The 17,971-nt window shown below is 37.4% G+C and overlaps 1 protein-coding gene across 2 annotated transcripts in view; it reads right to left on the reverse strand.

Moving 5' to 3' along the window:
• CCDC50 (coiled-coil domain containing 50) overlaps nucleotides 1-11,290 on the reverse strand; it is a 67,820-nt gene extending 56,530 nt beyond the window's left edge. Inside the window, exon 1 of one of the 2 annotated variants that reach the window (XM_069472777.1) lies at nucleotides 10,970-11,290. In XM_069472777.1, coding sequence (XP_069328878.1) covers nucleotides 10,970-11,018 — 49 coding nt within the window. In that variant the 5' untranslated portion in view covers nucleotides 11,019-11,290. The remainder of the gene's footprint in view (nucleotides 1-10,969) is intronic. The other variant, XM_069472778.1, reaches the window with a different exon arrangement.
• Nucleotides 11,291-17,971: the final 6,681 nt, after the last annotated feature.

A 17,971-nucleotide genomic window follows, 5' to 3' on the forward strand; every position in this document is an offset into this window, starting at 1 on the left:
ATTAAACATATCATCCCCAAACAAGAACTCTGGAGTGGATTCGCTTGCTCATGCTTTCTCCCCTTTTTTTCATAAACCATGACCAATATGCAATCTATACACATTGATTACATTAGTTTTCAACTCAAAACTTTCAGATTCTTCACAATTATCTCTCTTTATAGTCAAGAATTTAAAAAATACATATTACATTTGACCTGTATAGTTAAAACTGCATATGAACCTTCCACCCTTTATCTAAAAATAAATCTAAAGAAAAAAAGAGTATACACAAAAATTCTGATGGAATCCAATACCATCTAAGAAACTACGTGGCTTCTGTAGTAACAGCAACAAAATGATACATACATCACTTTGTTGAAAAATACGCACATATTACCAGAGTATTATGTCACTAAAATTAATCCTTAAACAGGTAAGATTATTGCTTCCAAAGGAGACTACTGTGGGTTTAGGCATTGAGCTAATCTCAACAGCAATCAACCTCTTATAGGAATTTGAAAAGTGGAATAACTCATACAACAAAAAGTAAAAAATAACTTGCTCCTAGTCCCCTACTCCTAATCCAGTGAATTCAGGCAAAGGATCATAGCTCTGACTCTAGTGTCATTAGACTTACAAATGATTAGTTTGTCCACTGAGTGAAAATTGTAAGATATTCTAACAAGTTTTCTGAAGTATCTCCTATGTGTAAGGACTTCTAAGAAATACTAAGAGCAGTCAGCTAAGAGACTCCTCTTGAAAGAACTAACAACCCAATACAAAGAATGAGACATGCTGCTTACGGAAGCAAATACTTCCAAATGAGTTGATGAGATACACAGGAAAGAAACAGAGTAGACTTAACAGAGAATCAGCATTTGAGCTAGGCCAGGGGTTGGAGGAAGAAATAGGCTATATTTGGATAGTGGACAAGGAAACTCTAGGCAGAGGGTTAGGGTTAAGGCTCAAAGGAACATGATTTGGAAGAGAGAAAAGTGGGAGTATTTATAGGGCAACTTGAACAGTAATATCGAGAGACTGAATGTATACCACTGCATTTTACGAAACGTTTCTACACCCAGTTCTTCAATTAATATCTCCCAGCAAACCCATGTATTAACCATAGTAAACACTATGTCCAATGAACAAACAGATAAGGAAATTGGAACTTAAGAGATATTTTCTCTGAGCTCGTATAGTTAATAAATGGCAAAGGAGATGTGAAAACAGGTCTTACAAATCTAGGTTCAAAGTATTAATATAATACTTCCCTTTACAAAGAAGTTAGTTGAACTTAAATTTTATACTCTAGAAAGAAACCTAACTAAATAAAAAGTTTTGATAAACTCTACGACTACCAAATATGAATAAATGAAACCAGAATGATTTTTACTACATTCTAAAGAGAAGATTTCACGTTTCATTTAGTAACCAATTATAAAATAGAAAACAAATTAAGAGCCTCAAGACAGTCTATGGGAGACAGGTAACCTTCAGGTTTTAAGAATCAATGAAAACTTTACATTTACAAAGCCAGAAAGAGTTTTGTAACAAGGACCTCACTCGCTCACTCATCATATCCAATTTTCTATGGTATTTCGGTAATATACCCAATAGTTGGTTACCAGTATATACCTCTTCTGGTGAAATTATCTGGGTTTGGCCTGCAAATTATCTGGTTACCCTGCCTTTAAGCTCTGAAAGTTATCCTAGTTTGAGAAATTTGAGTGCCATTAAAACCAAGTTCCTGGAATTCAGGGGTTAAAAGCATAGGAAAGTGGCATCCATAGCCCCCTAACAATATTTTCCACCTCCAGTCTGTCACTTTAACATAGACACATAGCCAAAATGGTCTTTCAAAGATCAGCTATACGGAGCTTTAATGGGGAAACTATAAAAACAACAGACAAGAAGAAATGATTTCTGGACATATTAAAGCACAATTTGAAATAATGAAGTCTGACCATAGAAGCCTGGGAAAACAAAAGGAGCAGACATGTTCACTTAGAATCCAGCAACCAATGACAGAATAGAAAACCTTTTGTAGGCAAAGCCAGAACGTGATTTGTATAATAAATGCAGACACTGAGAGAGGACAGCCCCTTCCAAAATCGCTGCTGGCCCAGATAGATGTTAGGATAAAGTCAGATGTGCAGATGGGAACAACAAGTATCTTAATCAAGCCCCTTTTTTCTTTTTCTCTACTTCAAGATTCCCATGTAGACAATAAGGAGTTTTTCACAGTTATTTGTCAACCCTAACCTTCCATCTTTATACAGCACTTCATAATATGAAAGAAAAAGTTAATATTTTAAAGTATTCGGTGGGAAGGTGCTACTACTCAAAAACTGGTGACTGTAATAATCCTTCATAGTCAATAAACAAATTTTGTTGCTGATGGGGAGGTAGTGAAGAGGGAAAGATATCCTTATAAGCCATTCACACTTTTAATATATACAGTTAAAAGTCCTAGTGTAAAGTTAATGGGAACTGACTCAACGTTTATACTCATTAGAAAAGGAAAAGCCGAAAAGTCCAGGGGAGACTCCCCTGGTATTTGTCATTAGACAGCTGTATCAGGACTGGAAACAAGCCCTCAAAGTTTGGTGGCTTGAGGGCCACCAAAATTAGCCACGGTACCTCTGATACAAGTTTCCAAGAAGACAAACTTTGTACTTCATTCAGGCTACTCAGTAACAGGTTCTGAATAGAGCAGATAACAAATAAGCTAAAAAACATATGCAAACTTTTGTAAAAAGTTGTATCTGCTGGGTGCTCACTTTACTCCTGAAAGCCCCACAGACCCTTAGTCAGAGCTGGCATATAGCATACTCTTACTTTACATAAGATTTCTACACAGATTTCAAGCTCCTAAAAATTTATAGGCAGTGTAAATTCTTTCTTCTTAAGAAAAAGGATAAAATTCTACATTTTTAAAAGTCACAATAATTAAATATATTGTCATAAGAATTCAATCAACAATAGTTCCCAAGGGTACTATTAAGGCAAAGTTATGATAACTGGTGTTCATACTGATCACTGAAATATCAAAAAAGTTTAAATAAGAAAATTTTTTGAAAGTTTCTCTGAAAATGGTTCCAAAAGACATTATTTTTTTCTGTATGGTACCAGATAGTAAAAATTTTAAGTTTTATGGGTAATATGGTCTATGCCACAACTACACATCTCTGCCCATACAACATGGAAGTAAGCATGGACAACATGTAAACGAATGAGCATGGCTATGTTCTAATAAAACTTCACTCAAAGATGCTGAAATCTGAGTTTCATGTAATTTTCACATGTCACAAAACATTCCTCTTTTTATTTTTGCTGAATAATTAAAAAATGTAAAAACCATTCTCAGGTCAGTTGCAAAAACAAGTGGCAGTAGTTTGCAGGCCCCTGCAACAAATTTCAATTACTGGGTAGAATTGTTGCTCATTCTTTAACATTATCAGATAAATGAGCTATCAAATGAAAAACTTAAGAAGTTATAACAGTAGAGGATCCCTATATTGGTGCGGCCACAGTATTCTCCTTCTGTATTTTCCAAATGCCCGTTGCAAAGTCCAAGTGTAGAGTCTATAAAACTACAAATTCCTGAAACCATCTCCAAGAGATTCAGCTAATATCAAGTAAGATTAGGAATGTGCTTATAATAAAGATCCCCACATTATTCTGATATTGAACTCATGCTTAAAAACCACTGACATTTTCTAACTATATATAATAAGGGACTTATATCCAGAATATTTAAAGAACTTTCCAAACTCATAAGAAAATGATCTAATTATTTTAAAAACTAGACAAAAGTTTAGAACAGAAGCTTCAACAAACAATATAAGAAAGGCAAATTAGCACAAGAAAAATACTCAACATTATCAGTCATCAGGGAAATGCAAATTAAAGCCACAATGAGATACCATTACACACCTGATTAAAAAAAAAAAAAAAAAAAGGACCTGACAATATCAAGCCCAGCAAGGATGCAGGAACCCATACACATTGCTAGTGGGAATGCAAAATGGTTCAGCCACTTTGAAACACAGTTTGGCAATTTTAACATAAACTAGTCCTATGATCCATCAATCCCATTCAAGAGAAACAAAAACTTGTGTTCACCAAAAAAAGTCCATACGTAAACATTTAGAGTGGCTTTATTAATAACCACCACCAAAACTGAAAACTCAAAATTCTTCAACTAGTGAATGTATAAACAGTATGTGTATGTATAGGCATATAATGGAATACTATTAAGCAATAAAAAGAACGGAATTACTGATTACTGATACATGCACTATATCAGAAACATTATGCTAAAAGAAAAAAGCCAGACTCAAAAAGCTACTTACCATTTGACCTCATTTATATAACATGTTTGACAAGGCAAAATTATAGGGGCAGAAAACAAACCAGTGGGTGGCGGGGGCAGGGAAAAGAGGTTGAGAAGTTTGGGGGTTATGAACTGTTCTATATCTTGATTATAGTGGTAGTTACAAGACTATACATTTTTCAAAACTCAGAACCATATACTAAGAGGAATGAATTTTTACTGTATGTAAATTATACCTCAATGAACTTGACTAAAAAGAAAAAGAAAAAAAGAACACTGATATATAAACAAGACTAGCTATATATTAGCTATGGCTTATTAGAAAGTCTTTGCTTTTACTTCAGTATATGGTTATCAACTGTCCTATGCATACACACTTAATGTATGTGTGTATGTGAGTTTTGAGTGCTTTTTAAATGAAATGACAAAAGGAAGTAATTATTGTTTGTTTATTATCTCCTTTATTAAGTAATATCTGAGAACTCTTGCACTGGTTTCTAAATTCGAACATCTGGAACATTCTAGATTCCAACATCTAAATAATTCCCAGTCTTTCTGAATATAAAAACCAATTATCCTTTGTAGGACTTAGCTAAGATCTAGGGTATCCTAATTTCACATTTTTGAAGCACAGAACACCTTTAAATGGGGCATCAGTTAAAATCAATCCAATGGCACTACCAGTGGCTACCTTTGAAATCGGAAATATAACTGTTGTAAGGTTTGCCTCTCTTCTATGGATCAGAGTGATTCATTTTTTAAATGTGCTTCTGTACTTGGAGAACTGGGATTTCAAGCAGGATTTATTTAAGTTTGGTAGGATCTACAACTACTTTATGAACAGTACAATATCATATTGCTTTTTGTCACTGAGGCAAAATTCACTTATCTCAATAATAGCTGTTATATCCCTGACACGAACTGAGGAAAGACCATGGCCTATGGGTTTCTTTGAGTTTATATACCTAATATGTTCAATTTTAGAGCAGCGGTCCCCAGCCTTTTTGGCTCCAGTAAGGGAAGACAATTTTTCCACAGATTGGGGGGGGGGGGGGGGGGGCAGCAATGGTTTGGGGATAATTTCAAGCACATTACATTTATTGTGCAAACCTCTCTGCTAGTGATAATCTGTATTTGCAGCCAACGCATTAGACTCTGATAAGGAGCATGCAACCTAGATCCCTCACATGAGCAATTTACAGTAGGGATTGCACTCCGGTGAAAAGCTAATGCTGATCTGACAGGAGGTGGAGCTCAGGCAGTGATGTGAGTGATGGGGGAGTGGCTGTCAATACAGATGGAGCTTTTGCTCACTGGCCTGCCAGTTCATTCACCTCCTCTTCTGCAGCCAGGTTCCTGACAGGTCAGGGACTGGTAGTGTCTCCAGCCCTGGGGGTTGGGGACTCCAGTTTTAGAGAGTTTAAGCCCTTAAACATTAGCCCCTTCAGGCTGAGTATACCAGAGAAGACCTGCATTTTTGTGTGATTTTTCAGATAGAGAAAACACTGAGGAAAGTGTGACTTTCTATAGTTAACTGAATAATTGATTTGCTGAATCAAAAATAAAAGCTCAAAAAAATTCAATTAAAAAAATAAAAGCTATGTTAACTCAGATCTATATGAAATATTACCCCTAAAATAACCTCATAAAATCTCTGAAAGTCTTGTCATTCATTATTTTCATTATACTTTTTTAAACATATGACAGTATTAGATGAAAGACATCAGGAATGAATCTTATATATCTACAAACAATTTAAAAGAAAAGAAAGAGAGGGAGAGAGAGAAGGAAGGGTAAGGAAAGGAGAAGGTAGATAAGGAGGAAGGAGGGAAGACTAAAGTGTGTAAATATTCACAGTTGTAAACTTTTCTAGTTCTAGACCCTAACTTGCCAATTCCTAGCTACTTAGCCTCAGCTGTTTAGCATAACTCACTTCCTCTTCCTGGCCGTCAGATTTTAAGCTGGAAAATGAGGAGGTTGGCCTAGATCAGTGTTTTTTAATGTTTTCTACTTTGAGATCTCTTTTTAAAATATCAATTCACTCTACAATTTCCCTCATGGGAGTTGTCCTTTAAATGCTTGTTAGTTTAAAAAATTATTTTACAAGTAACAGTTATATCCATTTGAAAAAAAGTTCATTTATTCATTCAAGAAAGTACTGCATCCACACACATAGCAATAACCTAAAAGATTTTTTGTCCTTACGCAAGAGGCACCTTGGGTGCACATAAGAATTTAGAGGGTTCTTTCCAACAAAGCCATCTATTCTACACCACAGTGAAGATCATGGCCATGCACCAAAGGGCATTTTTTTATTGTGGAACTACCCTCACACAATACACAGCACCCAGCAGATCAATAATTACTATTTTTTTAAGTCCATATCTAAGATTCCTTCCAGCTCCCAAATTGTTTACTGCTTTATGTTTAAGAAAAAAAATTAAACCTATTACTCAAATAAAAACCAAAACCACAAAAGAGCATTTTTAAAATGTTTTTACTAAAATTCTATTCTTATTACCTCCAAAGCCAGAAGAGAAAGCAATGATCCACTTTCTCCCCTGTTTTATATATATATATTTTTAATGAATTCTACTTATAAGACATATTTCCAAAAAAAATTTTTTTTTAATTCAAGAAGTTTTTGTAAATTTCATGTTGGCATTAATGATATGTGACACACATGGCTAAAGGCATTATCTCTGCCCTTGAGTAGCTTATACAAAAAGAAATATAAAATAATTATGCTAGAGATAAGATTCCTAAACAGGGAACATCTAATAATGTATTCTTTCATTCAATCATTCATTTATTCACACATTCAAATATTCACTGAATATTTGCTGAGTATATGAAAGACATGAAGCCAGATGGAGATGGTGAAGCAAGGTAAATAAGATACAGACCTCCCAGCTCAAGGAAATCCAGCCAGGGTCTCATTAAAAAGCAACAACAACAAAAACTGCTGCGGAATTCTGAATAAAAGGGAAAGCAAGTTTGCCTGGAGCCCGAAGATGTACATCTCACAGACACTGCCATCACTTTAGATGCCTACTGCACATGTGATAAGCTTTAGATTTCTGAGACTATTGGGTTAACTGATTGTAACAGACATAATTTTCTATCTTTCCCTTGAAGTTCTAGATTTATGCCATTAATTTAATATACCCCATTATGTGATTGGGGTGTCCCGAATGTAAACTTAATCAGTGCTTAATAGGTATGTTTCCTTGTATAGATGTTTCGAAAAATGTATTAAATTTTACCTTTCATTAAAGAAAAAGGATGTGCTCCCAGAAGAGCTAGCTACCTATACTTGAAGAAATGGTACACTTTCCTAAGGTACACTGATTTCAGATGTTAAGCACGCACATGGTCACACAAACACACACACACACACACACACACACACATGCACACAGTTCACCAACTTTGGAGCTAGGAGAACTTTCCATATCAAAAACAGTAAGACTAGAAAATAAAAAAACAAGATTTGGGAAAGTGCTGTAAGGAAAGATAAAATAAGGTAAACACTGAAAGAAAGCAGGAGAATTGGAATGCAAGTGCTAAGTGGCGAAAAGTGGGAAAAAACTAACAGTTAAAAAATTGCAAAGAAGTTGATAAAAGTAAAAAGGTTTAGAATGGCTTTGATGAACAGACTAAGGTGCTCAAACCAAAACTTTCTGATAATATAAAACCTTGTTTAAATGGAGGAAATAATAAAATTAAGTAATAAGTGGGAAATTCAAATTAAGTAGTGATATGGGAATCTGACTGGAGAAACCAAAAAGGAAAATGGGGACTCTTGATTGCTGTTTCAGAAAGAAAATTCTGTAAAGATGACTAAAATTGACCAAAAAAATCTGAGTCTGTCAACTGATTAAAAGTGCTTAGAAAAAGCACTACTTTTAGAAAAATATGTTCTCAGCTATGAACTCTAAACTAAGAAGCTTTCAGAATATTGTTGGAATATGTCTATTCCTTTGCCGAACATTCCCAAACTGCATGTTACATTTCAGTTATAGATCTAGTGATTTAAAAAATGGCTAGGAATTATTTCAAATCTTGTTGCATAGGACCTCACATGTTTCAGAAAAAAATAAAGGATAATTCCTAAATATTGGCAACAAAAATATTGGCAACAAAATGTAGATGTTCCAAATATGCTTTTAACCAGAAAAAATGACGTGTGTTGACATTTAGTTGACTTAATTTTCACCTACATAATTACTCAAACATTTCCCTTCGTCTCCTAGTTTGAGAGATTTCCCAAGATATAAATACTGCTGTAGTTGTGTGTGTTAAAAAAACTTCTGTCTAAATAACAAGTATCATTGACCTCCTTAAAAACTAAGTAAGCAAGCACTAGATCAAATATCTCCTTACTAGCATGTCAGCTGCTATCCATGACCTCTGTTGAGATGTTCACAAGAAAGGTCACAGGGCGCCCCACCGCCCTCCTAAAGAAATGGCAGTGGAAAGGGGTGTACATTCATTGCGTTATTCACAATCTCTATTGGCATCTACACCATGACACCAAATTGTAATAAACTGTAACTATTACATATATAAACCTACCAAAGATTTCAATTAAAAAGTGAAGTGAAAGAGACAGATACAGAGATTTTTTTAAATCGGATTCAAAAATCTTGTGTCAGAATACTAAACAAATTGCTACTACTAAATCATCTTCTCAAACTTAGTTGTTGTGTTTCAGTGTTAGAACAGTACCAATGTTTGTGTATGTTTTACCCCATAATGGCACCAGCTTTAGTCTCTTTTAATTAGGGTAAAGACACTGCTAGGGATTAACTGGGCCATAATTAAGAGTTATATTAGAGAAAGATATACTTTATTAGACTTGAATACTTCCCAGATCAAAAACTTCACCACCAGTAGTAAGACATTTCTAGTGTATCATTTCCTTTGATGTTCTTGGAACCAGAAAGGTCAGATGCTTACAAAGACAAAGATCTTCTCAACAATTTCTGACCACCTTCAAACTTGATAAACATTTCATTCTAATTTAATGAAGACACATGAAAGAGCCACACTAAATTTTCTTATCAATTTACCAGACTATGTAACACAGATTGCCAAACACCATATTATGTAAAACGAAACCCAATTTGAATGTATTAAAGTCTAGAGTTTGGGAATAGAAAAATCTTACATTTTTATATAGAAGGTATTTGTGGAACTCCTTGAGAAATAATACATTAGAATAAATCATTCATGTCTTGATTAAAAAACAATCAAAAGAACTAAGGATAACATAAATGTATGTAAAGAGAGTTTTAAGTTTTTTCTAGGTCACTCACATGAATAGGAAACTGGGTAAGATCACAGCACTATACTATTAATATTCCACATGTCAGGTTTTGTTTGAACTCCAATTCTCATTCTATTCATCATCTACCCCAAGGGCGCACTACACACAGATCACTTTTCTCTAGAGACACACTCAAAACACACACACACACACACCCTCATATCCAAAAGCAAGAAATAACCAACCTCTAAGACTAGGACTCTCACATCTAAACTGTAGCCCCATTAAAAATCCTACATAAAATCAGTGACAGATCACTAGTTTGTTAGTGTTTGAAACCCTGGGAAAGAAAGCAGCCAAGGAGTCACTAATTTTGGTGGGAATTCTGGGTTGGCCTGAGCACCCACAAGACCATGTGAGTCAAATTAAGCTGGCAATGAAACACACAGTTCCAAGAAAGCAAAAATCCTTATTTTCAATTCCACTTCCCAAGACAGGTCAGGCCACAGTCAGTATTCAGCTGAAACAATTGACATCCACAACAAAGCAGGCTTTGTAAGCCATTGGAACTTGGGCTTGCAATAGCACTCTGGAACTTCTGTGCTTCCTAGGACCAAAGAAAAGCCAACAATAATTAAAGGGTAAGGTGATCCAGCACCCAAGACCTCAATAAAAAATGCTAGGTCCTAGGGCAGCTGATGAAGAACAGAGAAGGGATGTCAGGGCTCCCTGCTGTTAGCTACACCAGACCAGTACTAATCAATCAGTATTTTCCTGGACAACATTAAAAAACAAGGTCAGCAGTCCCATGCTCCCTTCGCTCACTGCTTTTTGTAAGAAAATGCTTATTATAACCACTTCCCACCCGCCTGTGTAGGGCAATGCCAGGACTAAACTTTTAAACCTTGAGGAAGGTGGGAAAGTCAGCCAGATGCAGGCCTAGGAAAACTGGGGAGAGAAGGAGGGAAAGAGTCATGTTTCAAAACAAAGGCTCCATAAGGACTGAACGTCAAACCCTCCCCACCTCCCAGCCTTCAAGCCAGCCTTAATTTTTAAGAACAATAAGTAACATTTACCCAGCTTTTCAACTTTCACTAAGGGCTTAGCCATTCATGGGAACATTTGCACAACTACTTGCCGGGGACGGTGCTATCCTCTCTCTACACACTTAAATAGGAAAAAAAGGCTTAGAACGTAAGTGACTTGCCCAAGGTGCCACAGAAAAACCAAAATTCAATTCCTTCCACCTCCAGGCCAGGACAGCACAGGCGGGCGCCGTGCGAGGGCCGCGGGGGCCGAAATGACGACGCCTCTGCCCTGAGAGAACCCGGGCTGGGGAGAGAAGAGGGGGCCTCCCGCCTTAACACCCCGGCCCCTACCTTCCTTAACTCCTGGCAGCTTGGACTGGTCGATACTGACTTCAGCCATATTGGGCCGGGGTCCTGGCTGCCCCTCGCCTCCGCTTCCCGGCCAGCGCCCGCACGGAGCGGGCCCCACAGCGCAGCAGCAGCGCCCGACGCGGCTCGAAGTCCGGCCGGCAGCGAGCGCGGTCCGGGAGGAGGAAGTGGGCTGGCCGGGCAAAGGCTGGCGACAAAGGCGGCGGGAGACAGACTCCGGCACACCAGGCTAGGGGCCCAGCTGCCCGGCCACAGCCACCTGCTCCGCGACCCCAGCCCTGATCGATACCAAATATCCGGAGCCCGGAAATAGACCCGAGCCGTCCAGTACGGAGGGAGAGAGGAGACAGAAAGGCTGCCGGGCAGGCCTGGGCGGGGGAGGGGAGCTGCAGGTCTGTAACCGCAATTGCGAGTGGCTGGCGAGCGAGGATCAGCTCCCGCCGCCGCCTCCCTGTTGTCTCCTTTGTGCTCAGTGACGCCTGAGGCTGGGGCCCCGCCGTGCCCCCGCCTCTGGGCCCTGCCTCCCTCCCGCGGGAGGATCTCCTCTTTAGGTGGGGGCTTTGTGACCTAAGGGCCTCAACAAAAAGGCCACAAGGGTCACCCAAAATATAATCGTTCCTGTCAGTGGTGTAAGTGCTCTGGGTCTGGGATTGAAATTTATACAGGATGTTTACTGAGTGCCTGCATCTGTCTCAGACACTCTTAAAAAGCACCTAGGGTTACAGGGGCGATAAAATAAGGGCATAAAAAACCTCTAATACAACACACAGAATTAAGAGCAGCTGATGAAATTTTGAGCCAATTTAGAGAAGAGCGTACTCGCAACCAGCTGGAGGAAATGATTCATGGATTCATCAAAACTGCATGCGTGTCTACCAAGTGTGATGTTAGGTACTGGGGGTGATAAAGATGTGTGTCAGACATATCTCTGTTATAGCATTTCACACTTGTGCTATAATTGTGACATTTCTATCTCCCTGAAATAGACAACGTCTCTTCTTTCATCTCCTGGCAACAGAATTCTCCCTCCGTTTGGGAAACTGCCCCTTGCCCCCGACTCCTTAGAGATGGGCTCGTCTCCTAAACCTGTGCAGCGGTGGACCTTAGTCCCACCACCGCCAGTCTTCTCCTTTCCACCACGCACGCAAGTTCATGAAAGTGTGGATGTGTGACTAAGACAGGTCAAGAATACTTTCTGGGGCTTGTCACACAAAGAGGGACAGATACGTATACTATTTCCTGTGGGGAATGTCTATCTCACTACCAGACAGTGAGGGAGATGAAGGGGGCTTGTTACCACAGTAGCAAACCAGAACAGCCGGCATTTTTTCGGTTCCTGGATTCAGGTATGTTAGGTCCGGAGCAGAGAGAGAGAGATAGAGAGAGCGAGCGAGCCTGCCTCATGTGTAGCAAAATGCTGTTTATTTTGGGCATCTGGGTGCAGATGGGTGGAGGCCAAAGAGCCTCCACACTGAAGGAGGGGAAAGCCTTGGGTTTTATAGAGGGTTTCTTAGCAGGGGAGTGAGTACCTGGGCTAGAACAGCTGCTGCAATAAAAATTTTTTTTTCAAACAACCAATTTCTGGGACCCCTGGGTCAGTCTCATCCTGTAAAAATAGGGGTGGAGAGTAGTTCTGTCCTTATCTGGGGGATAGGAATGCCAGCCTCTGCAGCTGTCTGTTAGATCTTACAACCTCAGGGAGACCCCTGTGGCTATTGATTCACAATCCTTGGTTTTCCATTAACCGGGTTCTGTCCCATACATATTTTTCAAGTTCCCACCTGGAACAAACCTAAGAGTATCTACCTCAGGCATCCTCTCTGCTTATCCTCAGTTTTACTTAAAAGGTAGTAAAAGTTGATTTTCAGTCACTTGCAGGCAAAAACTCTGGTATGAGAGACCACATGGAGGAGGTTTTAGTTGAACCTAATATTGAAAAGGCAGACTTTCAGACTAGAAAAAATTTAGAAGACTGTCTAGGCCAGAGGACAGCAAACTACAGCCCACAGGCCAAATCCAGTCTGCTGAATCTGAATGGCTGTTTTTTACATGTTAAAATGATTTCATTTTAAATGGATAGATAAATGGGACATATTTTCAATCTTGCCTTTGAAGCCTCAAAATCTATATTTATTTTCAGACCCTTTTCAGAAAAAGCCTACCCACCCCTGTACCAGGCAGAGAGGACACTAAGTTAAATGTGAGAATAAGAAGGAGGTACTATTAGAAAGGTAAATTTATGGTGAGGTGTTGTTTTGTTTTGTTTTGTTTGTTTTGTTTTGTTTGTTCGTTTGTTTTGTGAGACAGAGTCTTGCTCTGTCCTCTGGCCTGGCTAGAGTGCAGTGGTATCATCATAACTCACTGCAATCCCAAACTCCTGGGCTCAAGGGATCCTCCTGCCTGAGCCTCCCAAGAAGCTGGGACTACAGGCGCCTGTCAGGATGCCCAGCTAATTTTTTCCATTTTTAATAGCGACTGGGTCTCTCTCTTGCTTAGGCTGATCTTGAATTCCTGGCCTCAAGTGATCCCCCCCACCCCCATCCCACCTGTGATTTCAAGAGTGCTAGAATTACAGGCATGAGCCACCACACCCAGCCTATGGGGATTTTAATTGTCCAGCCATGTAGTGATTTTTTTAAAAAAATGTCCCATGTTCATAGAGAATATTTATAATAATGGCATTTTTTTGTTCTCTGTCCAAGTCTATTGTTTTCACTTCTGTACTCAGCTGTGCCCTGGAAGGCTGACATCTATGAATGAATCACTAGGTTCCCCTTGCCTTGTGACTGACTTCCTGTTGTGTTTGACCAATAGGAAGCACTGGCAGAAGACCAAAAGAAGTGAAGAGAAAAACATCAGGGTATTCTTCTTTCCCTTACGCTAAACGAAAATTATGGCCATAGTTGTATTCCTTTATGACTACAGTGCCTATCTAGAGGCCTCTTTTCCATGGCTTCAGCTCTCATGGGTCCCTAATAATACCATTTCTTTCCGGTGCCCCTTCAAGGCTACAGTGGTAATAGCTTTACATTGTTGGTAGTTTTTTTAAACCAGGCAATACTTCTGTAATTCGTCTCTTCATCACATTTTTTTCAGTGAAACCATTTGACTGTGTTAGGTATTGTTCCAGGTGGGAACCTGAAAAGTATGCGTAGGACAGAATGTAGTTAATGCAAAACTTAGGCTTATAAGTCTGGAGAGTCCCCGAACTTTGTAAATCTAACAGACAGCTACAGCCAACATTCCTTCCCTCTCCCTTCCTGATAGAGATGAAGGCTGTCCCATCCTAGCTCTCCTGATAAGAACCACTCCAGAACAGAAGGCTGGAAGTGAGTGGGGCAGGGGCCTCAGGAGTTGGTTATTTGCAAAAGAATTAATTACAAGCAGCTGTTCTGGCCCACTTACTCCCCCCGGAAAAACCCTCTATAAAACTCAAGGATCTCCCCTTTTCTGTCATGGACCCTTTTTCACCTCCACCCATCTGCACCCGGATGCTCAAAATAAACAATATTTTGCTACACATGAGGCTTCGTGTGTGCCTCTTTCTCAGCTCTGGACCTAACAGACGTGGTTTCTGTTTCCTGCGTAGACTGTGACTGATACAGTAAGATATGGCAAGAGGTCACTGTTTTGTTTCCCTTAAAAAGATCCACATTTCTGCCTCAGATAAAAAATGAAAACATATATTATAGCAATGCCCTATTGTTTAAGGAAAAAGCTGTCTTCAACAGAAAAAGTAGAGAAGAGAAACCAGGAGCCCCGTCCTGTTGCTGGAACAGATGATCTGGAAATGACTCCACATAGTTGAGCTTTCCTTTTCCAACTGGACACCCAGTGTGTATCTGTCCCTAAACTAAGTAAGCATTAGCAAACTATTTCCATATTCCATATATATGCGCCATATATATTCCATATATAATATAAATATATAAATTTATAAATATATATTTCATATACAATATAAATATATAAATTTACAAATATATATTCCATATATTCCATATATAATATAAATATCTAAATTTATAAATATATATTCCATATGGATTTCATATATATTCCATATATAACTAAATTCATAAATATATATTCCATATAATAAATATATAAATTTATAAATATATATTTCATATATATTTATTCCATATATAGTATAAATATAAATTCGTAAATATCTATATTCCATATATATTCCACATATATTCCTATATAATATAAATATGTAAATTTATAAATATATGTATTCCATATATATTCCATATATATTTGACATATAATATAAATACATAAATTTAGAAATATATATTCTATATACATTCCATATATATTCCACATATATAATATAAATATATAAATGTTTAAATATATATTTCATACATATATTCCATATATATGCCATACATAAATATATAAATTTGTAAATATACATATTCCATATACATAAATTATATTTATAAATATATATATTCCATATATATAAATTCCATATATATATAAATTGCACATTTCATACAAGGGAGCAACTATATAAATATTCAGAAATATTACTGGCCACAAAATAAGGAAATTATGACTTTAACATGATTAACAACAATGGCAAATATCTATCAAGTTAGTATTCAATATGTAACAAACTTTTGTTTCAAAATGAAAATAGCATAAACATATTTAAGATAACTAAATGCTGAGAAAATTTGTAACCACAGCCTATACTACAAAAAATACAGAAAGAATTTCAAGAGACTTAAGGGAATGATGACAAATGGAATTTCATATTAAAAAAAAGAATGAAGTTCTAAATATGAAGATATATTTTCCAAAAATCACCTTCTTTTTTCTTTTCTCTTTATTTTCCCAAATGACAACTTACTGTTTAAAGCAAAAAAGAAAATTATTATAAGGTAATGTGTATCAAGTATGTAGAAGTGAAAATAATTACAACAGCACAAAGTAATGGCTAGATAAATGAAATCATATTGCTATGAGATTCAGATGTGAAAGACTCAAAAATCAGGGGGAGGGAACATGACCCAATTCATTTTATGTGTTAAGCATAGCACTGAACATACAACCCAACAAAGATATAATATGAAAATAGCAATGTAGACTAATATCATCATGAATATAGATTTAAAACTCCTTAAAAAAATGTTACCAAATCAGGGCCGGGCACAGTGGCTCATGCCTGTAATCCTAGCACTCTGGGAGGCCGAGGCGGGTGGATTGTTTGAGCTCAGGAAGTCGAGACCAGCCTGAGCAAGAGCAAGACCCCGTCTCTACTAAAAATAGAGAGAAATTATATGGACAGCTAAAATATATATAGAAAAATTAGCCAGGCATGGTGGCACATGCCTGTAGTCCCAGCTACTCTAGAGGCTGAGGCAGCAGGATCGCTTGAGCCCAGGAGTTTGAGGTTGCTGTGAGCTAGGCTGATGCCACGGCACTCTAGCCTGGGCAACAGAGTGAGATTCTGTCTCAAAAAAAAAAAAAAAGAAAGAAAGAAACTGACAAGCTGATTTGAAATTTAATATAAAAATGCAAACACTAGAATGCTCAAAACAGTTTTGAAAAATCACAAAATTAGTGAACTTACACTACCTGTTTTCAAGTCTCATTACAAAACTACAGTAACCAAGACTATGTATATTGGCATAAGAAAATAATTCAGTGGAATAAAATAGAGAATTCAGAAAGAAACTTACATTACATATATAATACACTTAATTGATTTATCCATAAAGATTCCAAGGTATTTCAATGGGAAAAGGATTGTCTTTTCAACAACTGAAGGAACTAGAACTCTCACACTAACTACTGTGAGTGTGAAATGTTACAAACACTTTAAAAAGTGGTTTGACACTGTTAATGTTAAATGTAGCTTATTAAGGATTTTTGCATCTATATTTATAAGGGATGTTGGTCTGTAGTTCTCTTTTTTTGTTGTGTCCTTTCCTGGCTTTGGGACCAAGGTGATACTTACTTCATATATTATGGGATCACCTCTTCTTTGTAGGTCTGATAGAATTCAGCTGTGAGTCCATCTGGTCCAGGGCTTTTTCTTTCAGATGGGGAGAGGTTTTTAATGACTGTTTCAATCTCACTATTCGTTATTGGTCTGTTCAGAAGTTCTATTTACTTCTCCTTTAGTCTTGAGAGGTTGTCTGTTTCCACGAACTTGTCTATTTCCTCTACGTTCTCTAGTTTATCTGCATAGAGATTTATGTAGTGTCCAACAGTACCTCAAAAAGACCCCACAAAATCCACCACGACCAAGTGGGTTACATCCCTGGGATACAAGGATGGTTCGACATACGTAAATCGATAAATGTGATTCACCACATAAACAAAAGCAAAAACAAATATCATATGATCATCTCAACAGATGCAGAAAAACCATTTGACAAAATCCAGCACACTTTCATGATAAAAACCCTCAACAAACTAGGCATAGAAGGAATATTTCTCAGAATTATAAAAACCATATATGACAAACCCACAGCCAACACCATACTGAATGGGGAAAAGTTGAAACTATTTAATCTAAGAACTGGAACAACACAACGATGCACACTGTTACCACTTCTATTCAACATAGTGTTGGAAGTCCTAGCCAGAGCAATCTGGCAAGAGAAAGAAATAACTGGAATACAAATCAGGGAAGAGGAGGTCAAACTATGGCTCTTTGCTGATGATATAATCTTCTATCTAGAAAAACCCAAAGAGTCACCTGGAATTGATAAATAAATTCAACAAGTCTCAGAATACAAAATCAATGTACATAAATAGTAGCATTTCTATATACCAATAAGAGTCAAGCCAAGAGCCAAATCAAAGACTCAATACCATTCACAATAACTACAAAGGAAATAAAATACCTAGGAATATACTTAACCAAGAAAATGAAGGCTCTATACAAAAGAACTACAAAACTCTGAGGGAAGAAATTACAAAAGACACAAACAAATGTAAAAACATATCATGCTC

This window comes from Eulemur rufifrons, chromosome 7, assembly GCF_041146395.1.
Source record: "Eulemur rufifrons isolate Redbay chromosome 7, OSU_ERuf_1, whole genome shotgun sequence".
Taxonomy (NCBI): Eukaryota; Metazoa; Chordata; class Mammalia; order Primates; family Lemuridae; genus Eulemur; species Eulemur rufifrons.